The 27110-nt window shown below is 46.7% G+C and overlaps 1 protein-coding gene across 2 annotated transcripts in view; it reads right to left on the bottom strand.

Annotated features, from left to right (window-relative positions):
* TMEM132B (transmembrane protein 132B) overlaps nt 1-11369 on the bottom strand; it is a 190808-nt gene extending 179439 nt beyond the window's left edge. For both annotated transcript variants that reach the window (XM_039357355.1, XM_039357356.1), the window contains exon 1: nt 10897-11369. In XM_039357355.1, coding sequence (XP_039213289.1) covers nt 10897-11005 — 109 coding nt within the window. In that variant the 5' untranslated portion in view covers nt 11006-11369. The remainder of the gene's footprint in view (nt 1-10896) is intronic.
* Nucleotides 11370-27110: the final 15741 nt, after the last annotated feature.

The following is a 27110-nucleotide window of genomic DNA, read 5'->3' as shown; positions in this document are numbered from 1 at the left end:
TTCCTTCCTTTCCTTCCTTCCTTCCATTCCTTACCCTTTTTTTTTTTTATGTTCCTTCATTCATTCTTCCTTTTACTGTTTCCTTCCTTCTTTTTTCCTGATCTGTCTTCCCTTCTTTTTTTTCCCCAACCCGTCTCTTCCTTCCTTCCTCCTATCCTTTCCTCCTTCATTCTTCTCCCCTTCCATTCCTCTCCCTTCTCCTTCCCTCCCTATGTTCTTCCTTCCTTCCTTCCTTCCTTCCTTCCTTCCTTCCTTCCTTCCTTCCTTCCTTCCTGTTTCCCTTCCTTCTTTTTCCCAACCTGTCTCTCCTTCCTTTTTTCCCCAACCTGTCCCTTCCTTTCTTCCTTCTCCCGTTTCCCTTCCCTTCCCTTTCCTTCCTTCCTTCCTTCCTTCCCTTCCTTCCTTCCCTTCCTTCCTTCCCTTCCATTCCTTCCTTCGTTCCTTCCTTCCCTTCCTTCCTTCCCTTCCATTCCTTCCTTCGTTCCTTCCTTCCTTTCCTTCCTTCCCTTCCATTCCTTCCTTCGTTCCTTCATTCCTTCCTTCTTTCCTGTTTCCCTTCCTTCTTTTTCCTGATCTGTCTCTCCTTCCTTTTTTTTCCCCAACCTGTCTCTTCCTTCCTTCCTTCCTTCCTTTTCCTTCCTTCCTTCCTTCTCCCCTTTCCCTTCCCTTCCCTTCCTTCCTTCCCTTCCTTCCTTCCTTTCCATTCCTTCCTTCATTCCTTCCTTCCTTCCCTTCCTTCCTCCCTTCCTTCTTTCCTTCCTTGTTCCCTCCCTTCTTCCATTCCTCCCTCTCATTTCCCTTCCTTCTTTTTTTCCAGCCTCTCTCTCTTTCCTTCCTCCCTCTCATTGATTGCCCTTCCTCCATCCCTCCTCCCTTTTTTCCCTTTCTTTCTTCCTTTCTCCCTCCCCTCCCCTCATCTCTTCCTAACTAGCTCCTTAATCTTGTAGATAGATCCCCTTCCTCAATGACATCCTTGTCAGACTATCCGGCCTTTTTCTTCCTTTTTAAAAAGAGGATAAATTTACCCACGTTAAGTACTAAGTGGTACAGAATTAAAGATAGGAAATCAATTAGCCTTTCTTGCTCTAATTATCTCACTATTAACTCTGAATTCACAGCCACGGGCATCGGTGGCACTCGGCTCAAAATTGGGTAACAGATTTTACCCAAAGATTCCAAAGAGCCGGGTTTAAATCTAACAAGCACTCAGCTCACTGCAGGGAAGAATTTGCCTGTTCTTTAAGGGCCAAAATGTGGCCTTTTTTGTCTTTGTGGTTTACTTAAGGACTGGGTTTTGGTTTTTTGTTTTAAGTCCAGGGTGCGAATCCAACCACCTGCATTTCGCTCTCAGTGCTTTATCAAAATTCTCCAAGCAAAACCACTCTTTCCCAACTCTATCATCTCCCAATCATGAACTGGATCAAATCCCATTAGGATCCCATTGATTTTATATGCATATGTGCACACGTGCACACCCAGAAACTATTTTAGACCTGGTGAAGGAATATTGATCAGCAAGAGTCGCGTGTTAGCAAACTGTGCTCTGAGACCAAGCGTGACAAATTGAAGATGAGAATTAAAAACAAAGAAAGGGAAACACCCTGATGAAGTGGATTCTCCCACCCCATCCCAACCCCCACCTGCTGTTTCTAGAAACTTGCAGAACTAGATCTGTTTACAAAAAGGAAATATGGAATTTGCCCCATGGATTATCGATAGGATTCTCCCAATGTATTAGTACCGCTTTCCGGAATGGACTTCCGGAAGCAGCGTGGGTTCAGCCAGTTCTCCGAACTCAAGAAAATTTAGCTACCGGTTCTATTGAACCGGTGTGAACTGGCTGAATCCCACCACCAACTGCAACCAATTTTGGTCACAACACTACAAAAAAGATGTCGAGAGTTTGGAAAAAATTCAGAGAAGAGCAACTAAGATGATCAAAGGCCTGGAGACCAAAACATATGAAGAACGGCTGCAGGACTTGGGTTTGGCTAGTCTAAATAAAAGAAGAAATAGGGGAGACATGATAGCAGTGTTCCAGTATTTGAGGGGCTGCCACAAAGAAGAGGGGGTCAAGTTATTCCCCAAAGCACCAGAGGGCAGGACGAGAAACAATGGTTGGAAACTGACCAAAGAGAGAAGCAACCTGGAATTAAAGAGAAACTTCCTGACAGGGAGGACAATTGACCAGTGGAACAGCTTGCCACCAGAAATCGTGGGCGCTCCATCACTGGAGATTTTTAAGAAGAGACTGGACAGTCACTTGTCTGAGATGGTAGAGGATCTCCTGATTGAGCAGGGGGCTGGACTAGAAGACCTCCAAGGTCCCTTCCAGCTTCTATTCTATTCTATTCTATTCTATTCTATTCTATTCTATTCTATTCTATTCTATATTATTCTATTCTATTCTATTCTATTTTATTCTATTCTTCTCCCATGTCCTCAGCTGTTTGATAGCCAGCCTCTAAAAGCAGTATTTCTCAGTCTTGGCAACTTAAAAATGTTTAGACTTCAACTCCCAAAAGTCCCTTGCTAGCATATTTTAACATGGGTGGATTTCAGCTCCCACCATTCCTCAGGCAGCATAGAATAGCTGGCCAGGGAATTCTGGGAATTGACGTCCACCCATCTTCAAGCTGCCATCGTTGAGAAAGCCTGCTCTGAAGCTCTAAAGCAAAAGCATGCAGGGTGCATCTCTTGAAAAATACCACCAGTGCAGAACATCTAACTTCCCAAGACCCCACGCAAAACAGCTGACGATGCAACTTGGCAATGGCCAAGCCACACAACAGAAAGGGACAGGGAATATTTTCATCCATGTGAGCATGCAAAGAACAACGCCCACAACTTTTTTTTTTCACCATGGTAGCAGCTACCCACATCTGAGGAGGCGGAAAGCAACGGTCAGAGGAAGAATGATTGTCATGGGATGGAAAGTGGGACACACAGGGAGGTAGAGAGGGAGGAAGAAAGGGAGGGAGGGAGGGCTAAGAAAGAAAGAAGGAAGGAGGAAGGAAAGGAGGGAGGGAGGGAGGGCTAAGAAAGAAGGAAGGAGGGAGGAAGGAAGGAAGGAAGGAAGGAAGGAAGGAAGGAAGGAAGGAAGGGCTAAGAAGGAAGGAAGGGAGGGAGGGAGGGCTAAGAAGGAAGGAAGGGAGGGAGGGCTAAGAAGGAAAGAAGGAAGGAGGGAGGGAGAAAGGAAGGAAGGAAGGAAAGAAGGGAGGAAGGAAGAGAGGGAGGGAGGGAGGGAGGGAGGGAGGGAGGGAGGGAGGAAGGAAGGAAGGAAGGAAGGAGAGGGAGGGAGGGAGGGAGGGAGGGAGTAAGGAAGGAAGGAAGGAAGAAGAAGGAAGGAAGGAAGGAAGAAAAGAAGGAAGGAAGGAGAGAGGAGGGAGGGAGGAAGGAAGGAATGCCAGAAAGGAAGGGCTAAAAAGGAAGGAAGGAAGGAAGGAAGGAAGGGAGGAAGGAAGGAAGGAAGGAAGGAAGGAAGGAAGGAAGGAAGGAAGGAAGGAAGGAAGGAAGGAAGACTCTTAATGACCCATTTGAAGAGAGGCTTGGCCAAGATGGAAAAGATTGTTATTTTCAGGCTTTGATCCCATCCCAGGAGATCTGAATGACAAATCTCCAAGGAAGCAAGCAAGGCTCACCACGACTCTATAGACTAGCTGAAGCTCAGGATCAGCCTTTGGCTTGCGATGGTTCTGCAAAGCTTTGCAGTTGGTTGAAGACTTGCATCAACACTTCGCTGCTGTATGAGCTTGGTGGGTTTTTTGCAGACATTTCATTACCCAACTAGGGAACATCATCAGTCCTAGTACTGTAACACTGATGATGTTGCCTAGTTGGGTGATGAAATGTCTGCCAAAAAAAAAAAAAAACCCACCAAGCTCAGAGAGCATCAAGGACCCCAGAATCCCTCTCCTTCTCTTCCTTCCCCCTTTTTCCTTCTCCACTCCAGAAATCCCACTCCCTAGCTGACGTTACCTAGCTTGGGTAAAGAAAACAACCAAGCTCGGAGAGCACGGAGGACCCCTCATTTCAATCCTACAAATATTCTCTTTTTTATTAGCATCAACACTTTCCTGGTTCAAGATCACCACCTCCTCCCTCATTTTGAGCCCTCCAGATGTGTAAATCAGGTGCAACTCACTTAATTGCCTTGCTGATCAATGGCAAGCCTGATCCCAATTGTGGACATAAATTGAGGACCGCCTGTAGTCCAATTTTCCTTGATTCTTTATTTATTTTTTCCCCCTCTTTAAGAAGAATTATCTCGTCCTTATGATGAACTTTGGTGGGAAAAATTAAGACTTACCCACTTAACCTCTCAGAGGGGCCTCCTTCCCCATCATCCACGCCACACACACACACACACACCCACACACACCCCGCCTGGCGGAGATAACAAGAGAATAAGTGCCCACATTTGCTTTGCTGCATTGCCCAGGGAGAGCTTGATTAAAAGCCACCCACACTCTCTGGAGAAAGAGAAAAAATGTAATTTGCGACTCGCGATCTGTGAATTTTGCCACAATATTTTATGATTAGGACAGTTCCTCGTGTGACACTTATATTACTTCTCTTTCTGTATGTGCAAAAAAGCGGATAACACAGAGAGAGAGAGAGACATGATTTTATCAAGTAAGCTGAGAGAGTCTTCGCAAGACTTCGTTTTACCTTTTTTTTTAAGAAAAAAGAATAAATAAATCCCTATAGGAAGAGTGTGGCGCATACATTTGAGAAAGCCAGAGAAGAACCTATGTTTGTTAACACCTTTTGCTTAAACCGCCGCTTGCTTTAACCGTGGTTTGTTGCAAATATGTCCAGATTCACACATGGCACTGCACCATAGCCAGTCAAGAATTGCTGCAATGAAACATCGCACGAAGCCCCCAGATAGACTTCATGGACCTGCTCACCTAGGGGGCACGTACACAGAAAACAGTTTCCTTTTCCTAACAAGCAAATCTGCAATCCTTGGTCCAGTTGGGGGACTTGCTGAGCGAAAACGGCCTCCATGCGGCCCAAAAGCAGATTATACGAAGCTGCAGAGAAATTAAAATTATAGCCCCATAACAAAGAAAGAAGCCGCTGGTGGCAGTTTCCCACTTGGCTTCCCTCGGAACGGCCTGCCCCGGTTGATTTTTTTTTTTTTGTATTTTTTTGGTACGGAGAAAAAGCCATTAGCCCTTAAAGATTTTGATTAAAGCCAGCCAACGTGGCCTTCCGCGCTTTTCATTACTCTAAAGACAGAGACGAGAAATCTGTCAACGTTGATCAAGGACGTTCAGTTATGGTAATCCCTTACTGGAAAAAGAAGAAGAAGAAGAAGAAGAAGAAGAAGAAGAAGAAGAAGAAGAAGAAGAAGAAGAAGAAGAAGAAGAAGAAGAAGAAGAAGAAGAAGAAGAATAAGAAGAAGAAGAAGAAGAAGAAGACGAAGAAGAAGAAGAAGAAGAAGAAGAAGAAGAAGAAGAAGAAGAAGAAGAAGAAGAAGAGGAGGGAGGGGAGGAGGGGAGGAGGAGGCAGGAGAGGAGGAGGAGGAGGAGGAGGAGGAGGAGGAGGAGGAGGGGAGGGAGGGAGGGAGGGAGGGAGGGGAAGGGGAAGGGGAAGGAAGGGTATCAGTTATGGTAATTCCTTACTGGAAAAAGAAAGAAAGGAAAGAGAAGAAAGAAGAAGAAAGAAGGAAGGAGAAGGAGAAGGAGAAGGAGAAGGAGAAGAAGAAGAAGAAGAAGAAGAAGAAGAAGAAGAAGAAGAAGAAGAAGAAGAAGAAGAAGAGGAGGAGGAGGAGGAGGAGGAGGAGGAAGAGGAGGAGGGAGGAAGGGGAAGGGGAAGGGGAAGGGGAAGGGGAAGGAAGGGTATCAGTTATGGTAATTCCTTACTGGAAAAAGAAAGAAAGGAAAGAGAAGAAGAAGAAGAAGAAGAAGAAGAAGAAGAAGAAGAAGAAGAAGAAGAAGAAGAAGAAGAAGAAGAAGAAGAAGAAGAAGAAGAAGAAGGAGAAGAAGAAGAAGAAGAAAACCTGCCTGCTGAGCTTAGTTAGCAGAGCCCTTCAACTCCACCCAGAGATTAGGAAAGAAGGCACGAAAGCAAAGGATTCGGTTAGAATATTATCCAGCACCAAAAAAACCCCAACATTTAAAAAAAAGATTTTTATCAGTGTTGACTCCATTTAAAATCAACGCAAAAGGGGAGATCCGGAGATGGTCAATTTTGGGGAGTTAAAAAACAGAAGGAGGATTATTCACCTGCTAAGCCACAGACCGAAATTCTTACCTTCAGAGCAGAGCCTACTGGTCTCGTTGGCTTAACCGTGGCTTATCAAATAAACCCAGTTGGCTGGTATCACACCAAGTTCTGACCATCCTCAAATAGGTGGATGGTTACCATGGTTAGGCTGGTCCAACAGACCAAGCTCCGAACGAGCTGACAGCCTCTCTTAGGATTGAACTGACCATCACGCTCCTTTCTGATTTACGCACATCATAACCCTGCAAGGTAGGCTAAAGAGACAGCACTGAAGCAAAGCCACCCACTGAGTTTGCAATTAAAGCAGGCTCTCCTTGATGTGGTGTCTAGATCCATCTAGATTTTTCAAAGAATCTCGATCTAGGTTTCCCCCCCCCCAAGAGATCTAGAAAATTTCCTTGCTTGGCTGACAAAAAAAAAAACAGCATTTTTTCCCGAGATGGAACTCCAATTGATGGGGGGGGGAAATATTATCTCTCTCCTGCAGCATCTTGCCGAGCAATGAAGCGACTATTTTTTCCTCACCTCTTTTAGAACAGATCCTAAAAATAACAGTCCCATTTTGCAATCTAATGAACCTTTATGCACTAATGAAGACTATTCAATTGCTTTGTAAAAACCAGCACGGGTTATGCGGTTGCAAGCTGGAAAAGCTGCAGATTGCTTAGAGACACCCATGAGGGGGTGTAAAAATGTTACAAATATATTCATAAATAAAAGCTTAAGTACCCAGAGACACAAACATCCCTTCCCCAAAATGACTGCAGCTGATCAAAACTCGAGCTGATCAAAGCCTGAACACTGATAAGAGAAAAAGGACAGCCAGTCCTAGAATAGGAGAGTCTTTGACTACATTGAATCAGTTGCTCTCAGGATCTCAAGATGTTATCCAGAGATGAACTTACTGTCACATCTCTGCATGAATTTTGAAACAAAGAAGGCCAGACCAGATATCAACCAGTAGATAAATCCCACCACAACTGTGCATTCAGCATCACTCAAAGCATTGGGTTTATGCCAGTGGACAACTGTAGAAGAAGAGGAGAAGTGATCACCAATGTGGCTCTAGAATCATGTGGATCTCAGCTCCTTGGACACAAAGGAGTTAGGAAACCCATGCAATGGACCTCCGAAGGACAGCAAAACCATCTAGAAGCTTTATGGCTGCTCTGTTCTAGATCACCAACGTGGTTATGGAACCCATATGGACCTCCGAAGGACAGCAAAACCATCTAGAAGCATTATGGCTGCTCTGTTCTAGATCACCAAGGTGGTTATGAAACCCATGCAATGGACCTCCGAAGGACAGCAAAACCATCTAGAAGCTTTATGGCTGCTCTGTTCTAGATCACCAACGTGGTTATGGAACCCATATGGACCTCCAAAGGACAGCAAAACCATCTAGAAGCATTATGGCTGCTCTGTTCTAGATCACCAAGGTGGTTATGAAACCCATGCAATGGACCTCCGAAGGACAGCAAAACCATCTAGAAGCTTTATGGCTGCTCTGTTCTAGATCAGCCTCCTTGCAGATGTGTTGACCTTTGCGCCAGAGTTCCCAAAGAGATCTAAGGGTATGATTGGGTCTACTGGCAACCCCTTCCCTACGGAATGGAGGAAACTTTTCCATGTTAAGAGTCTCTCAGAAATCATTCTTCGATTTTGCCTTGAAAAAGAATTGACCTATGGCTGGTCAAAATGTATCAGTAACTCCAATACAGACAGACGTGGGAGGTTTGAGGGCTTTTTAAACCAGAATAGAATAGAATAGAATAGAATAGAATAGAATAGAATAGAATAGAATAGAATAGAATAGAATAAGAATTAGAATAAAATAGAATAGAATAGAATAGAATAGAATAATAAGAATAGAATAGAATAATAAGAATAGAATAGAATAGAATAGAATAGAATAGAATAGAATAGAATAGAATAGAATAGAATAAGAATTAGAATAAGAATAAGAATAAGAATTAGAATAGAATAGAATAGAATAATAAGAATAGAATAGAATAGAATAAGAATAAGAATAAGAATAAGAATAAGAATAGAATAGAATAGAATAGAATTAGAATTAGAATTAGAATAGAATAGAATAGAATAGAATAGAATAAGAATAAGAATAGAATAGAATAGAATAGAATAGAATAGAATAGAATAGAATAGAATAGAATAGAATAGAATAGAATAGAATAGAATAGAATAGAATGGGACCTTGGAGGTCTTCTAGTCCAGCTCCCTGCTCAAGCAGGAGAACCTATATCATTTCAGACAAGTGACTGTCCAGTCTCTTCTTAAAAGTCTCCAGTGATGGAGCGCCCACAATTTCTGAAGGCAATTTCTGTTCCACTGGTTGATTGTCCTCACTGTTAGGAACTTTCTCCTTAATTCCAGGTTAAATAATAACACAACTGGCACGGGCTCTCACAATGGCAAGCAACTCAAAAGTTAGCTTACCCTGATTCCAACTTCCATCCTTTATTGGAACAATCAGCTTCCATCTTCTACCACCTGGAAGCCAACATCTAAGAACCCGATTCAGCAGCTAGGAGAGCAGGGACACCAAAGTCCAGGGCAAAATTGAGCAGATCTTAGCAACGTTCTAGCCAAGAACATTGTTTAGAGAGAGGCAGAGATAGAAAACAACTCAGAAAGCAAAGCTATCCCCTTGTAGCTTCCATACCTTCTTCTCAAATACATTTCTGAGTTCTCCATCACGTCTATAAATTCCTTGGGGAAATATCAGCTCATCATGGTTACAGCATGCGATTTATTCAGCTTCAAGCACAATGGATGAAGGAATATTTTAACATACATCTGCCGAGAAATATGCAGGTAGTCCTCGGCTTACAACCACAACTGAGTCCAAAATTTCGGCTGCCAAGCGAGACAGTTGTTAAGTGAGTTTTGCTGCCGTTTTACGACCTCTTTTTGCCACAGGTGTTAAGAGAATCCCCGCAGTTGTTAAGTTAGTAACACAGTTGTTAAGTGAATCTGGCTACCCCTTTGACTTGGCTTGTCAGGTCACAAAAGGTGATTACATGGCCCCAGGACAAGCCAACCGTCATAAATATGAAGCAGTTGCCAAGCTTCACACATGATCATATGACCACGGGGGTGCTGCAACGGTCGTAAGTGTGAAAAACGGTCCTAAGTCACTTTTTTCACTGCCATTGTCACGTCAAACAGTCACTAAATGAACTGTTGTAACTTGGGGGACTACCTATATCCGCAGTTATTTTTGACTTAACGTGCACAAGATCGAGCAGTCTCAACAGTTTAGACTTGTGATACCGCTGGTCAGCCTCGGTTTTTCCCTTCTGCAAAATGGAAGCATGCTTTGGGCAACATGCTTTTGAAACGGACTGGGCTTGCAGCCAAAAGCCAACAAGGGCAGGCCAGAATGCTCTTGGTTGGAAAAAAGCCAACCGTGACACTGTTTGTGCCTTCGGCACCCACGTTCCGTTCCTTCTGCAACGCGAATTCCTCAGCATGAAAAAAGTGCAACTTAAAAGGATTGCTTAAAAAAAAAAAAAACCTTCCTTTTTCATGACCAGTGGCCAAACAGAAAAACAGACTCCCCCCCCCCCCAAGCTTGCTAACAAGAAACAACAGGCCAGGGGACTCAAGAGTGCTTCACCTGGTGAATTGCTCCCCATCCTGTTAAAGGCATTCACCCTACAAATCAAGCAGCAACCTTGGGGAGATAGGATCAAGCTCGGATCACAGCAATCCGCTCATGGGCAAAGAAAGGGAAGTGCAGAATCTGACTCAGTCCAAATTTAAAGTTCCCGTAATTTGCAACTACGCCACGGTTGACTATCAAATATCATTTAGCATAGTACTGTTATAGCAAAATGAGTCCCGCCTGAAGAAAAGAACATTTGAACTAGAGCATCAAGAGGACAAGAGAAGGAGGAGGAAGGAAGGAAAGAAGGGAAAAAAGGAAAAAAGGAAGGAAGGGGGAGGGGAGGGGAGGGAAAGGAAAGGAAGGGAAGGGAAAGGGGAGAAGGAAGGAAGGAAGGAAGGAAGGAAGGAAGGAAGGAAGGAAGGAAGGAAGGAGGGAAGGAGGGAAGGAATGAAGGGAAGGGAAGGGAAAGGGGAGGAAGGAAGGAAAGAGAAAGGAGGAGGAGGATGGAAGGAAGGAAGGAAGGAAGGAAGGAAGGAAGGAAGGAAGGAAGGAAGGAAGGAAGGAAAGAGAAAGGAGGAGGATGGAAGGAAGGAACGAACGAACGAACGAAAGAAAGGAGGAAGGAAGGAGGAAAGAAAGAAGGAAGGAAGGAAAGAAGGAAGGAAGGAAGGAAGGAAGGAGGGAAGGAGGGAAGGAATGAAGGGAAGGGAAGGGAAGGGAAAGGGGAGGAAGGAAGGAAAGAGAAAGGAGGAGGAGGATGGAAGGAAGGAAGGAAGGAAGGAAGGAAGGAAGGAAGGAAGGAAGGAAGGAAGGAAAGAGAAAGGAGGAGGAGGATGGAAGGAAGGAACGAACGAACGAAAGAAAGGAGGAAGGAAGGAAGGAAGGAAAGAAGGAAGGAAGGAAGGAAGGAAGGAAGGAAGGAAGGAAGGAAGGAAGGAAGGAAGGAAGGAAGGAAGGAAGGGGAGAGAGGAGGAGAAAGAAACAGAAGAAGAAACTTGAAGCTTAAGCGCCCAACTTCGCAGCCTTACCTCCACCGAGCACGGCCAGCAGCAGCACCGCCGAAGGGCGCAGGCTTCCGCTGAGGCTGGTCCCGGCCGGAGACGAAACCATGGCGCTGCCCCCTTCTCTTTGTCCCATCCTCCAAAGCCCCGCGCCCCCCAAAGTCAGGGCCAGACCGGGCGGGCAGCGAGCCCTGCGCGGGCAGCGGGGGGGCTCCGAGCGCCACCGCCAGCTCTCCGCCCGGCCAGGCTCTCGGCTGGCCCCCCTCCGGGGCACCGTGCCCAGGAGTTCCCGTCCCGGCCGGGCCGGGGGCTGCCCAAACAGACCGAAGTGGCGGCGGCGGCGGCGGGGTCGGCGGGCCGGGCGCCAGCAGGAGAGCAGGCAGGTGGGCGTCGCATCACCTCGCCCCTCGCCAGCAGCTGGTTCGGAAGGAGAATTTGGGGAGGGGGGGGAGAGGCTGTGTTTTCCTCCCAGCCAGCCAGACAGACAGCCCCCCCCTCCCTGATTTTATGCCAGGCTCCAAAAAAAAAGCCCCCCCCCAGGCAGGGTTGGCGTCTTGACACTCTCGCAGCCCCCCCCCGCGCTTCGCCCACCCCCTCGCAATGGCACCGAAGCTTCGCAACGGCGCTCAGAGTAATGGGGAGGGGGGGTCGTTCCTGGGCTCAGGGAGGGGGGGAGGGAGGGGGAGAGCTTAAGAGGGGCGCGGGGGGGCGCTCAGCCCCCCCCCCTTCCGGCTGCTGAGCCCGGGCGCCGAGGCTGCTACCCTCTTCGTGGCGGCGGTGGCGTCGCCTTCCGTGCCGGTCCCATCGCAAGCCAGGCGCGCCCCCGCGCGCTCGCGGGGAGGACGGGAGGGGGGGGGAAAGGGGGTGGGCAGTGCCGGGGGCGGGGGGAGGAAGGGATGCGCGGGGGGAGGCGGGGGGAGGAAGCGTCGGAATCCGAGATGCTCCAGTCTGGGTGGGCTCCCAGCAAAGGCGCGCCGAAGAAGTGATGGGAGAAGGAAGAGGGGAAGAGAAAAAGCGGGGGGGGGGAGGGAGCGCCCCGTTTCTTCTTCTTCTTCTTCTGGCGCAAACTCTGTGCTCAAGACGGAATGGGGGGGGGACGAGGAGGAGGAAGAGGAGGAGGAGGAAGAGCGGCGATTGACAAACTCTGGCAGCCAATCCCTTCGGGGGAGGGGGCGCAGGATGGAGGAGGGGGGCAGCTAGCCTTGGAGAAGGAGGGGGGCCCTCCCCGTCTGCCTTTCGTTCTCTCTCTCTCTCTCTCTATCTATCTATCTATCTATCTATCTTCTCTCCCTCTTTCTCTCTCTCCCCCTCTCTCTGCCCTCTCTCTCTTTCTCCTCTCTCTCTTCTCTCCCCCCCTCTCTTTCTCTCCTTTCTCTCTTTCCTCCCTTTCTCTCTTTCTCTTTCTCCTCTCTGTCTCTTCTCTTTCTCTCCTCTCTCTCTTTCCTCTCTCTCTTTCTCTTTCTCTTTCTCCTGTCTATCTCTTCTCCCCCTCTCTTTCTCTCCTCTCTCTCGCTCTCTCTTTTCTCTCTCTTTCTCTTTCTCCTATCTCTTCTCCCCCTCTTTCTCTCCTCTCTCTCTCTCTCTCTCTCTCGCTCTCTCTTTTCTCTCTCTCTTTCTCTTTCTCCTATCTATCTCTTCTTCCCCCACCCCCTCTCTCTGCCCTGTTCCCCTCGCTCCTTTACAAAAAAAAAAAAAACATCATCTGTTTTTCTTCCTTTTTTAAAAAAGCAAAAGTGGCCGGGATTATGAAATCAAACCGGGATGGAGAAGGGAAGAGTTCGCTTCCTCTTTAGGGATCGCGTCGCGGGGGTCGTGGGGAACGAGAGCGGTGGGGAGGGGGTGGAAGACTAGGGAGAACCAGGATGGTTAGAGCTGCCTCCGTACCGGCCGGCGTTGTTCCTGGGGCTAAGGCACCGACTTGATTAATGACCGTTGGCTGCCATAGCCGGCTGGGTTCGTACCCCCAGACGGAGCTATAAATCACGATTTGCAGCCTGCTGGACTCCCCCCACCCCACCCCTCCGTTCTGAGCCACAAACGAGCGAGGTGTAATAATTGGGCTCAGCACCACTCACTCCGGTTCTGTTCCGGAGTCTCGTTTTAACCATGGTTTGCCAGCTGAGCGAAACACAGCCAGGTTCACTTGTGGCGCTAACCCGGAAGAGAGCCGGTTTTTTAGGCTGTTTTATCCACTACCAGGAGGAGGAAAAAAAAAAAAAAAAAAACGTGTTTTAGCAGCAGGAATGAATGCAGCCTGGGTGAAAAATTAAGAAAATTAAGAGCAAGGAATTTAACTCCTCCCCCCACCACCACCGGATCCAATACAGCCTTGGACTCTAACAGATGCTCCGTTGTGCAGAGAGTCCAACTATGACATAAGCAAAAGGTGCCATAGAGCATGTGCAGAGTGTTGCCTTCAGCATGGAGAGAGACCCTCTCCTCAAGAGGTTGGATGCCCACCGTGCATTTTTTAAAAGTGACTGATGTATAAAAATAGGAAACCAAGGGAATGATGCCCAATGTTCAACGTTATAGGTACAAAATACTTTAGGATGGAAGTTACTCCCCCCCCCCCCCCAGAGTGCACATGGATATAGATAGGTGTCGTATTAATTTGGGGATTAATTCTTCCCCATGAACCTCCAGAAAGATGCGTGTTTATCGACATGAGCTTGTATCAGTTCCTGTGGGTCATGGTTTAAAGGCTTGGCGGGCATTAACATTTTATAGACCCACCCTCCCAAGCTGAAGCTATTTAGGAAGGGCTCATTAAGAATAGATAAATGGCTTTTTGGTCTCTCTCTCTCTCTCTCTCTCTCCCTCTCTCTCTCTCTCTCTCTCTCTCTCCCTCCCTCCCTCCCTCCCTCCCTCTCTCTCTCTCCCCCCCCTTCACAGGACCCGTGAACGGCTAAGGAGGAGAGAACTAGAAACGGTGCCGAAGCAAGAAAGGAAGATCCAAGAGTGGGCTAACCACAAGAGTGGCGAAAATCTGTAGCTCAGATGGAGGATGAGGATGGAGATTCACTCTACAAGCTTGTGGGCTGCTTTCCAAATGTGTTACCAGGCTAGGTAACATCTTCAGCAGAGTTTAGAGCAGGGGTCCCCAACTCCTGGTCTGTGGACCGGTACCAGGCCGTGGCATGCCAGCAACCGGTCCGCACAAACAAGCAAAACCCCATCCATGAGATGCAGGCAGCACACAAAACCACACACCCTCTGGTCTGTGGAAAAACATCTCCACAGAACCAGTCCCTGGTGCCCAAAAGGTTAGGGACCTCTGTCCTAGACCAGGGGTAGGCGACCTTGGCTCTTTTATGACTGGTGGACTTCAACTCCCAGAATTCCTGAGCCAGCCATGCTGAGGGGAAAGGGAGAGGTTTCCAAGATGAGCCATGCTGGCTCAGGAATTCTGGGAGTTGAAGCCCACGAGTCATAAAAGAGCCAAGGTTCCCTACCCCTGGTTTAGGGGATGTCAGTGTCGGTGTTCTGTTTATAAGGGCTTCAGGTATGAGTGTGAAGTGAGGGTCTTGTGATGGGGAAGTTACATCAGGTCAGGACCATTGGGAGGTGAACTGCTGGTGGAAGGGAAGGGGCTTGCGTGGACTGGTTGAGGGTCAGTGCTGTCTCTGGTTGGCTCTGTGGTTGATTTGGATCCTGACAGGTTCGTAGGCTGGTTGTGGGTCAATGTGTCTGTTGATGGAATTCCTTGTGGAGTGCCAGCCTTCGACGAACTCAGGAGCGTGGCGGGTGGTAGCGTGGCCAATGATTCTTGTGTTGCTCCAATCAAACTGGTGCTGTTTGGTGTCAGTGTGTGTAGAGATTAGAAGAGCACCGCTGAAGAGGTTACCTAGCCTAGTAACAAAACGTTGGGAAACCAACCCACAAGCTCAGAGAACGGACCTCCACCCTCACTGGGCTGACCCTTGAGGAAAGAAAAGGACTGTGGAAGACAGGAGAAACGAGGGCCTGGAAAGTCAAGGGAAGAATTTTTGGTTTGATTGAGGAATTTGTAGGACTTTTGGGGAGCGCTTGACCTCAGGGTTTGATGATTGTGGTCTAGCAAAGAAAATTTCCTAAGGTTTCACCAGTGACTCTGGCTGGCATCTTCAGTGAAAATTTCCTGAGGTTTCACCAGTGACTCTGGCTGGCACCTTCAGTGAAAATTTCCTGAGGTTTCACCAGTGACTCTGGCTGGCATCTTCGGTGAAAATTTCCTGCGGTTTCACCAGTGACTCTGGCTGGCATCTTCAGTGAAAATTTCCTGCGGTTTCACCAGTGACTCTGGCTGCCATCTTCAGTGAAAATTTCCTGAGGTTTCACCAGTGACTCTGGCTGGCATCTTCGGTGAAAATTTCCTGAGGTTTCACCAGTGACTCTGGCTGGCATCTTCGGTGAAAATTTCCTGAGGTTTCACCAGTGACGCTGGCTGGCATCTTCGGTGAAAATTTCCTGAGGTTTCACCAGTGACACTGGCTGGCATCTTCGGTGAAAATTTCCTGAGGTTTCACCAGTGACTCTGGCTGGCACTTTCAGTGAAAATTTCCTGAGGTTTCACCAGTGACTCTGGCTGGCACCTTCAGACCACAGGCAACTGAACCGGGGCTGACTGGGTTCCTGTCTTTATAGCCAGATGTGCTGATTTCTGATTGCTCTGTAGCCGAGCTAGTTTCCGATTGGTGCAGGTTGGTGAGGTCTCCCCTCTGATTGGTTCTTTGTTCAAATGTAGGACTGTTGGCCAAATCTAAGCCAAGATCTTTAAAAGTCTTAGCTTCGCTTAAAAGGTTAACATTCAACTTTTCAAGCTGAATTCAGTCCTTATTGAAGAGATCCATAATGTTTTTCTGGGCTGGGAAAATGTCTGGCATTTACGTTTTTTTCAGGATTGATTGGTTGATTGGATTTTTAAGGCCACCTAATTGCAAAGAACTCTGGGCAGCTTCTATATATTTCAGATACATAACTGAAAAATATCTGTTCTAACAAGAAAGGAAGAAGAAGAGAAGATGTACAAGGTACTTCAGTACAAGCCTGCATGCAACTTTATCTTTATTTATTAGATTGTTATCCTGTCTTTATTACTTTATTAGTAGCTCAAGGTGGCAAATATACCTAATACCCCTTCCTCCTTCAATTTTTCCCACAACAAGCCTATGCGGTGGGTTGGGCTGAGACAGAGGGGCTGGCTCAAGGTCAACCAGCTGACTTTGATGGCTAAAGCAGGACTAGAACTCACCAACTCCTGGTGATTGGCCCAAAGTCACCCAGCTGCCTTTCATTATCTAAGGAGGGACTAGAACTCACCGACTCCTGGTGATTGGCCCAAAGTTACCCAGCCGACTTTCATGCCTAAGGCGGGACTAAAACTCACCGACTCCTGGTGATTGGCTCAAAGTCACCCAGCCAACTTTCATGCCTAAGGCGGGACTAAAACTCACCGACTCCTGGTGATTGGCTCAAAGTCACCCAGCCGGCTTTCATGCCTAAGGCGGGACTAGAACTCACCGACTCCTGGTGATTGGCCCAAAGTCACCCAGCCAGCTTTCATGCTTAAGACAGGACTAGAACTCACAGTCTCCTGGTGATTGGCTCAAAGTTACCCAGACAGCTTTCATGCCTAAGGCGGGACTAGAACTCACAGTCTCCTGGTGATTGGCTCAAAGTCACCCAGCCGGCTTTCATGCCTAAGGCGGGACTAGAACTCACAGTCTCCTGGTGATTGGCCCAAAGTCACCCAGCCGGTTTTCATTGTCTAAGGCGGGACTAGAACTCACCGCCTCCTGGTTTCTAGGCCGGCATCTTAACCACGACATCAAGCTGCCTCTTCAAAATTCAGGGAGGGCGGGGCAGGTAGAGCAGAAAAACAACATTGCCAAACTGGATGCTATTAACATCTAAAGGGGGAGAGGGGGCAGAACCCCTTCCAAGCCTCAAGCACCCTACTAGACCTTTGATGCCCAGAGTTGGCACCAGCTCAGGCCAAAGTGCTGTGTGAACGGAGACCTGGACACAGACGGGGGCATTCCAGAGTGCTTGGAATCTAAAATCCGGAGCAGAATCTGGACGAGCAGGCAGGAAATTGAAAGAGGAAAAACCCTGCTGATGAGGCTGATTCGAGAGGCAGCGAGAGGCAGCGAGGAGACGGTTTCATTATATGTCACCGCTTCTCAAAGAGGGCTGATCAAGTGGCATCAATATGATGCAGACACAGAGGGAGAATCGAAGCGTTCTCAGCCTGCGCTCCTGCTGTTTCCGAATTGTCCTTCTCGGCTGGGAAGATGACTTCCAGAGATCCGGAATGCAAGCTTCCATCTATCAGCCATTTTTTTTTTCCTCCCTTAATGCTTTTCCCTTTCGCGAATTCTTAATATGCTCCGTGGATGTCACATTTTTGTACAGAGTTCCGAAGGAGAGGCTGAATCACTTTGCAGGACTGGAGGGCTGATTAGCATCTCTGCTCTTTCCTCATGGAGAAATATTTGGGGGGGGGGGTGGGTTTACGCCTGATGATGCGAGGCACCCAGGAAATCAAACACTGCAGCGTGTTGTATTTCTTCCCCCCCCCTTCTTGATGGGCTATTTTTTTTTTTACTTGCAGGGAGGTTTGGCGGTTCAGAAGCCTTGTTTTTAAATGCTGCATTCGGAAAGCATTGAAACGTGTGGCGTGGGTTCGCCATCGCTGGCTATGCCAGGAATGGGAATGAAGAAAGGAGGAGAGGAAGAGAAACTGCAGAGAAGAGCCACAAAGATGAGTAGGGGATGGGAGGCACAAACATATGAAGAACAGTTGCAGGAACTGGGTCTGTCTAGTCCCGTGGTGGCGAAGCTATGGCACGGGTGCCAGAGGTGGCACTCGGAGCCCTCTCTGTGGGTACGCGCGCCGTCGCCCCAGTCCTAGGCCTTCAGCTGGGTTTTATAAAACCTTTTCGCTTTAGGCCTCCGCCACCGTGTGCAAAAAAAAAAAAAGGTTCAATCAATTTCAACTTCTCGCAGGGAAAAAAAAGATCTTGCAAAGTTGGAATTGATTGAATGTTTTAGTTCCACCCAGTCTGCCGTTACCACCGCAGCCACACCAACCCAATGGACCACGCCCACCCAATGGGCCACACCTACCCGGCACCCGACGATACATAAATGGGTTGTGGGTTGCAGTTTGGGCACTCAGTCTCTAAAAGGTTCGCCATCACTGGTCTAGCCTAACAAAGAGAAGGACTAGGGATGAAATGATAGCAGCGGGCTGCCCCAAAGAAGAGGGGGTCAAGCTATTCTCCAAAGCACCAGAGGGCAATACAAGAAGCAACAGACAGAAGCTAATCAAGCAGAGAAGCAACCTCGAAATAAGGAGGGAGGGAGGAAAGGAAGGAAGGAAGGAAGGAAGGAAGGAAGGAAGGAAGGAAGGAAGGAAGGAAGGAAGGAAGGAAGGAAGGACAACAGATGGAAGCTAACAAATGAGAGAATCAACCTGGAACTAGGGAGGGAGGGAGGAAAGGAAGGAAGGAAGGAAGGAAGGAAGGAAGGAAGGAAGGAAGGAAGGAAGGAAGGAAGGAAGGAAGGAAGGAAGGAAGGAAGGAAGGAAAAGGACTATTAGAGCTTCTCCTCTCCCTCCCTTCTTGCAAATTTTTTCAGCCTTTAACCCGGGGGAGGGGGACAAAAATGACAACCTGTGTGTGTGTCTCTGAATGCACACAGCTTGGTGCCTGTCTGCAGCTGGGAAGAACATGTAACAAGAATTTTTGAAAAAAAAAGTCCCGCTGTGAAAACACCATTTCAGGAGAGGAAAAAGGCTTTTTGGCCTCCACCTCTGCTCTGAAAAAAAAACAAAGATTTTTTTTTCCTGAAAAGTGCCACGACCTGGAAAAGCTTCTCTTACAGCGGCAACTGCCGCTGAGACACGGAGTTTGTCTACCGTGAATATAACGTGTGGCTGTCCCAGCACTTGGGAAAGTGCCAGCCATAAATCTGCGTTCGCTTTGCTGGATTTTGCTGTTTTGATGGATGTGGTTTCATTGAATATAAGTAGCCCTGGACTTACCACCTCAGCTGAACCCAAAGTTTCTGTGGCTAAGCAAGAACATGTATTAAGTGAGTTTTGCACTTAATTTAGCTTTACCAAGCATCTGAATTTTGATCATGTGACCACAGGGATGCTACAATGATCGTAAGTGGGAAAAACGGTCCTCAGTTATTTTTTGAGTGCCACTGTAATTTCAAACGATCGCTAAATGAAGTGTTGTAAGGGGTGGGGGGGGGGCTAGTTTATTTACTTATTTATTTATTTATGAGACTTATATACCGCTTTAAGTGCAAGCACTCTCTAAGCGGTGTACACCAGTAAGCAATGTATATATATATATAGTTGTGTTATAAAACAGGGACAAGAAGGATTATGATCCAGGACAGCTCCTCCAACGTATCCTAAAGATTCATTTATTTTATATCAGGAATCCCTGATTATTGAAGAATTTTGGGGTTGCGGTAGAGAAAAAGGTTTCAGATCTAATCTCCTGTTCCTTCCAGGTCTGTCCTGATATGTCAATCAATCAATCGATCGATCAGAATAGAGCTGGAAGGGACCTTGGAGGTCTTCTAGTCCATCCCCCTGCTCAAGCAATGGGCCACACCCACCCGGCACTCGACGATGCATAAGTGGGTTTGGGGTTGCAGTTTGGCCACTCAGTCTCTAAAAAGTTCGCCATCACTGGTATAAGGACTCCTGCCTTGGGCATGGGGCTGGACTAGAAGACCTCCAAGGCCCCTTCCAGCTCTAGGATTCTACGAACTCCCAGAATTCCCCAGTTCACGCAATGCAAGCTGGGACGACCTCTTGGCTCATCCCCTGGAGAACAGCTGCCTGACTCCTGTTTGAGGATGCTGATTTAAACAGACCAACCCTCCTTCAGCAGAAGGCAACCATCTCCTACATCGTATACATTTAATAAGTAAAAATAAAATAAAAACATGGGTGGTTATGGGGAGATTCACCCTTGCACCCCTTTGGCAGTGCTTGGAAAAGGCAGCTTTCATCGGAGTGCCCCTATTGTTAAAACTATGGCATCAAATGAAATCGACTCGCTTTTAAAATATTCTCTGCCCAGTCAGAAAAAAAGGGGGTTTGTTTCTTTGTTTGGCATCATCTATCATAGGTACAGTATATCAGTTTAGTTGATTTAATTTCGTTTTATTTTTTTTTAGTCTTCCGAAAGCGCGACTTGTTGACAAAACAATAGCAAGACTGCCCTCTAGTGGTTACATCGGGCAGAGGGAAAACTGTCATCCCGGGGTGGGAAAATGTAGTTTATAGCTCCACCAATATTTGATGACAGCTGTTTGTCGAAGGCATCGCACAATATGGCAAATAACATCTCCGATCTTGACCGTTGGCTCTAATGGGTTTTAATTTCAGGATAAATAGAACACATCCTTCAAAGGAATGAGGATTTAACAGACTGGATAATGCGAGAATGCTATAAAAGACTCATTTGAATCTCTTTTATCCGTGCAGGGGGTTTTTTTGGGTGGTTTTTTTTGTGTGTGTGAACAAGACTGGCAGGGCCTTTTAAATATTTGCAAGATGTGGTGCCTAATTACCTGTCCTCGTTTGCCTTCAGGGAGCGTAGCCCTCAGCCACGTTGCACAGAAAGGATTTAACATGGTTTTAACAAGCCAGCTTATTTTTACTCTCCGTGCCAGCCCTGCAGATTCACAATTGACTCATTCTATCCATCTGTCGGATTTAGTTGCCTGGGGTTGTGATCACATCCAAGGGTTCGAAAGACAAAGTTATGCTTTTGAGATGTGATCCCAGATAAATGGTTGCCCGATCTCCGGGGATGAAGTACCCACAACTCTACGAGGCAAGTTTGGCCTCCACGCTACTAAAAAGATGTCGAGACTCTAGAAAGAGTACAGAGAAGAGCAACAAAGATGATTAGAGGCCTGGAGGCTAAAACATATGAAGAACGGTTGCAGGAACTGGACATGGCTGGTCTAGTGAAGAGAAGGACCAGGGGAGACATGATAGCAGTGCTCCAATATTTGAGGGGGTCTCACAGAGAGGAGGGGGGTCAACCTATTTTCCAAAGCCCCTGAAGGCCAGACAAGGATTAATGGATGGAAACAGATCAACGAGAGATTCAGCCTAGAAATAAGGAGAAATTTCCTGACAGTGGAAACAATCAACCAGTGGAACAGAAGTTGCCTTCAGAAGTTGTGGGAGCTTCATCACAAGAAGAAGCTGGACTGCCATCTGTCGGAAAACCTGTTGGAGAAGTATAGGGTCTCCTGCTTGAGCAAGGGGCTGGACTAGAAGACCTCCAAGGTTCCTTCCAACTCTGTTATTCTGTTCATATGTTCATATTAGTAAAGTTGGAAGGGACCTTGGAGGTCATCTAGTCCAACCCCCTGCTCGGGCAGGAAACCCTACACCATTTCGGACAAGTGGCTGTCCAGTCTCTTCTTAAAAACTTCCATCTCTGTTCCAGTCAGCTTCTCTGCCATCTTGTTTGTCTGCTTAACTGCTCCTCCAATTTCTGTAAATTTTTAAATTCTTAGACCACCACCCCACCCTTGGTTTTGAGACTCACACACCCGTTTCTGGTCCTGTTTTCCTTAAGGGGAAAGATGTAACATTACCCAATTGTGGGTGATATATTTGCAGTGAAGCGAAGCTCGTTCAGGGGGCACCAGGCAGACAACAGGAAAGGAACCAGGGTTGGGGGAATTGCTGGTGGTTTTACATTTCCTTAAGGAAACCCAAGATTAATTAACAACCATCAAGATCACCTTATGTTTTTTCATCTTTTTGTGCATGCTACCCTACAATAACGTCACGGTGCATTTAGCAGCTAACTCAGCTTGAACGAGCAAAAGTAAGCTTAATTATCTATTAATATCCACCATTCAACAGCCCCCTTTTTCTTTTGCAAAGGGAAGAAAGAACGAGGTGTTCCTAATAATTAATCAAATGTTAAGAAGAACCTTTAGTTACAGATCCCAGATATTGTAATGAAGAACATTGAGCTGGAATGCAGTTAAGAGCTAAGCACAGGAAGCTAAGCACAGAAATGCCCATGTTTATCAGATTTCTATTTTGCTTGCCCCTTCAAAAGTGGTTTTCAAGGAGTTAACCAGAAAAAGAGAGAGACCAAACTACAAATAAGATCCAAGCGGTTGGCCATTAGACAGAAATAACTGCAACCAATCAGTTACGCGTTAGGAGTAGTAAGACCAAATCTGACTAGCTGAACATCGGCAGGCTCCGTTATTTATTTTAAGGGTTTTGCTAGTTGCAAACTTTTACCCTTTGATGGATGGATTGGCACCCCATGAAAGGTGTTGCGAGGATAGAGGGATAAATGCAGTTATCTTCCCAAACTTTCTTCCTTTTGAAAGCAGAGGTGGGCAACTAGGGCCCCTTTATAACCTCTGGACTTCAACTCCCAGAATTCCTGAATCAGCCAATGCCCTGGTGAGGTTATCTAGTTGGTCATGAAATGTCTACAAGAAAACCACCAAAGTGGTGCGCCAAAGATCCTACAATCCTTCTCTCCCTCCCTCCCTTCTTCCATCTCTGCCTTCACTCTGTAAACCCCACTTCCTTCTAGCACTGATAATGTTACCTAGCTGGGTCATGAAAAGTCTACAAGAAAACCACAAAGCTCAGAGCGCCAAAGATCCTACAGTCCTCCTCCTCCCTCCCTCTCTTCCTCCTCCTCCTCTTCCTCCTCCTCCCATCTCCCCCTCCACTCTGTAAACCCCACTCCCTTCTAGCACTGATAATGTTACCTAGCTGGGTCATGAAACGTCTACAAGAAAACCACAAAGCTCAGAAAGAGCCAAAGATCCTACAGTCCTCCTCCTCCCTCCCTCCCTCCCTCTCTCCCTCCCTCTCTTCCTCCTCCTCCCATCTCCCCCTCCACTCTGTAAACCCCACTCCCTTCTAGCACTGATAATGTTACCTAGCTGGGTCATGAAACGTCTACAAGAAAACCACAAAGCTCAGAGAGCGCCAAAGACCCCACAGTTCAACCCTGAGCTACACAGATTCTCTTCTCTTGATAAGACATGGATTCCCACCTTCTTCAATGTCTCAGCACACTCTTGCCTACTTCAAAGCAGGAAACGTTGGGGGGACCCAAAGTTCAAACTGGAAAAGGGCCCATCAAAACATTCCCGTGACTTCTTGAGGAAAGATAAAGCAAAGCACACCACTCCCCGCTCAACGTCAGCCATGAAAAGCAAGCCATCATTTGGTGACAGCTCTCAGCAGGCACCAAGGATGTAGCTATGGCTGGAGAGCATCCGTCAGGAAATCAAGTGAGAATCCTGTCTTTCAGATGTCAGAAAGCACAGAGGGGGCTGAGCGACGCGTCCATTTTACGTCTGGAAAGGTCATGGACAGTGAGACCTCTTGGTCAGCACCACGGAGGCCGAATAAATGCCAGCGGTGAACCTGTCCGATTCAGCCACTATTTGGGAATTAAGAGGCAAGGAACAAGTGGAGGAGAAGACTTTGATGATGCTCAGCAACGCACATCTCCTGCTCAATCTCCAAAACACCTGACATCTTGTTCATCATTTGAATACATGCTCCAATCATCATGCAGGGGGGAAAATCCTTGACCACGGATCGCAGAATTTGGAGGGAGAGTCCCTCACCGGAGCAGTTGGCAATTAGCTCTATTTACACTGAAAATATAATAAATGAATGCTCTGCTTCGTTTCAGGTTATCCCCACTTCCTCGTGTTCGGATTTCGGCATGCCACTCAAAGGGGCATCAGCTCAAAGGGGGCAACGCGCACGGAATGAATTAAGCTAATTAAAGAGAGGCCCAACCTAGAAGTAAGGAGAAATGTCCTGACAGTGAAAACAATAATCAGTGGAATGCTTTGCCTCCTAGAGTTATGGGTGTTCCATCAATGGAGAGGTTCAAAAATAGATGGGACAATCATTTGACCATGATGGCTCCTGCCTTTAACAAGGGATTAGACTAGAAGACCTCTGAGATCCCTTTTAGGCCTATGTTTCTATGTTCAAACTGAGGGAGCTGAGCAGTTCAAGAATGTGAAAAAATAAATAAATGTTTGTTTACCCCCAAAATTAAAAGAACTTGAGTTTCACATATCAACCTAAAAACAGGATGGGTCTCTTTTGTCTAGTTCAGTGGTTCTCAACCTTTTTAATGCTGGGACCCCCCCCCCAACCGGTCGTAAGTCGAGGACTACTCAACCGGTCGTAAGTCGAGGACTACTCAACTGGTGCAGCACCGTTTGCAGGATGGGACTTTTGGCGGGTTCAGCAGGGCAGAGACAGCCTGGACAATTCCTATTGGCTTTTGAAAGCCAATAGAATTAGACTCTATTCAAGAGAGTCTATTCTATTGGCTTTCGAAAGCCAATAGAATAAAAGGGAGCAGCACAGCTAAGGAAAAGGGGGAAAAAAATGGCGGACTGCGTTGTTTGGCGACCCCCGTGAAATGGTCGTTCGACCCCAAATGGGGTCCCGACCCACAGGTTGAGAACCACTGGCCTAGTTCATTCCCACCATTAATTGTAGGCTCTGTCCTCAGGTAGAGGAGCTCTAATAAAGGGCTATGATTCAATCCAGATGTTCTTCTGCTCATTATTAAGAATTAGCTGGCAATCATTGGGATGCTGAGCGATCGGTAAGGAGGTTCGCATGCCATCTGGAAGAGTTGCTTGCCACAGCCCGGGGAAGCAGATGGAGGTAGCTTTGGGGAAATTAAACTCATAGCATTTTCTCCTCCCGATTTTTGGAAAACAAACAAACAAAAAATGGAGATGTTAATTATGATCTCGGCTTTCATTGCTGCATGCGAGGAGTGGAAAGGATGGACAGATATAACGTCTTGGTTTGTGCCACTGGACACATGTCTCAAAGTTTGAAATGGGCAGCCATATGAAATGGATGGATGGATGGATGGATGGATGGATAAATAGATAGATAGATAGATAGATAGATAGATAGATAGATAGATAGATAGATAGATAGATGTAGGTAAATAGATGGATAGATAGATAGATAGATAGATAGATAGATAGATAGATAGATAGATAGATAGATGCAGGTAGGTGGATGGATAGATAGATAGATAGATAGATAGATAGATAGATAGATAGATAGATAGATGTAGGTAGGTGGATGGATGGATAGATAGATAGATAGATAGATAGATAGATAGATAGATAGATAGATAGATAGATAGATAGATAGATAGAGTCAAGTTTGAAGCACATTTTTGCTGGTCTGACAATTGTTGTTTCTCAGCTTGCCAATGAAAGCAGACCATGAGAACCAAGGACAGGTCACCAGGTGTCCGGCCATACCGAGAGACACTTTCTCATAACAATATTTTTCCATCTAATTGGGCAATGTGACCTGACCAAGAAAGAGGAGGGGGAATTGTATACTTTTACAATTCTGGCAAAACCCCACTACTTGAGTGGGGTTTTGCCAGAACTGGTGTTGTTTGCATGCATGCCGAAATGATGTACTCAATAAAGTTTTACGTTAAGACTTCGGAAAGCCTTGAAGGTATTTCCTTGGTTGGTTTCATCGGTCAGAACCTTGACAGATAGACAGATAAGAGAGAGAGAGAGAAATAGACTAGCATAAACCACGATAAAGTAGGCAGTGCTGAAACTACATCTTCTCCCACAGCTCTGTGGGCATCTAAGTCCCTGATAAAGCAGATGCTGTTCAACCTCTGCATGAAGATATCATTATGCATTAAAAGTGGTTTGGGGATAGACCCATCAACGCTGAAAGATGGTTAACTCCTCTGTGCCCAAGCAAAGGTGAACCACCATCTGCCAAGGATGCTTCAACTTAGATTCCTCACAAAAAGGGCAGGACAAGAAGCAATGGCTGGAAACTGATCAAAGAGAGATGCAATTAAGGAGAAAGTTCCTAACAATGAGGACAATTAACCAGTGGAACAGCTTGCCTCCAGAAATTGTGGACGCCCTATCATTGGAGGTTTTTAAGAAGAGACTGGACAGTCACCTGTCTGAGATGGTATAGGTTCTCCTGCTCGAGCGGGGGGCTGGACTAGAAGACCTCCAAGGTCCCTTCCAGCTCTGTTCTACTCTAATCTTCTAAATGATGAATTCAGTGATCTCAACAGACCCTTTGGACTATACAGTTCCACCTCCAATAAAGAAACATACCTATTATACAGGTATTATACATACCTATTATACGCTGGGGTTTGAATATCCAGTGGGAATTCATCAGTCTGGATTCCTTGGCTTTGTAGTTGCTTTATGCATGTTCTTCCTCTGTACTCTGGACATCTTAGGGCCAAGGTCATCTTCAGGAAGACCATCTTGGCTTTCATCCATCTTTGGACCGGAAAAGAGAGGAGAGAGCCCCTAACCACGAGGATTTGGCAGAAAAATAGTTTTTGAACCACTCTGTGTGTGTTTATCATCTCTCCAATCTGCCACCTATTTCCCTCTCCCGTCAACAAGAATTCCTGAAGGATTGAAAGAGCACACCAATGGAGTAGACCAGCAGGAAGTTTGTTGACAACTTATCAGTCCAGCTGAAGGATATCTCAGAGGAAGATGCTTGAGATGGAGAAGAAACGAAGGAGGCACCAAACTGCAAACTTGCAGGAACCATTCGGTTCAGTTCTGCCCCGGGTCTGAAATCAAAATGGCAGCAGAGGGAGAATGATCACATCTTCATGGATGACTTGATCAGGAGCTTCTCATCATTGGCTTTCCGGGTGCGTCCTTCCACATTTCTTGATCCTGGTCCAGACCAGGTTTGTCTTTAGATTTTTCTTGGCATAGAGCTGAAGGAAGCACCAGCCACCATGAGTGGTTCAAATCCCACCAGGATTGCTCAGGAGGCTTGTTAGAAAGCTTCCACAGAGCCACTTAATTCTAAGGCAAAATGATTAATTTCCTTGATTCAAGTGGAACAAGGCAATTATGCTGCTTTTTAATTAGTGGACTGTGTCATTTCTGTGGCACGTACAGGCCATGCACAAGCTCTGGTAGTCTCAAAGTGAAGTGCTCAGGTGAGGCAAATCAGTGCCATCTTGGTTGCTGGCATTCCCCGTTGACAAGAGAAGGCAACTGCCATCTTCTTGCATGCTTTGGAAGTGCCCAGGTGAGGCAAAACAATAAGAACATCCTATGGAAAAGCTGGACCGATTTGCCTGCCATGAAATGCCCACTAAAGCCGCTATTTTGGGCCAAGCCAAGCCGCCATT

The sequence above is a fragment of the Crotalus tigris genome, unplaced genomic scaffold (genome assembly GCF_016545835.1).
Source record: "Crotalus tigris isolate CLP2741 ecotype Arizona unplaced genomic scaffold, ASM1654583v1 scf7180000018891.247784533:1973344, whole genome shotgun sequence".
NCBI classification, from domain to species: Eukaryota; Metazoa; Chordata; class Lepidosauria; order Squamata; family Viperidae; genus Crotalus; species Crotalus tigris.
This window is presented reverse-complemented; position numbering and strand designations above follow the sequence as displayed.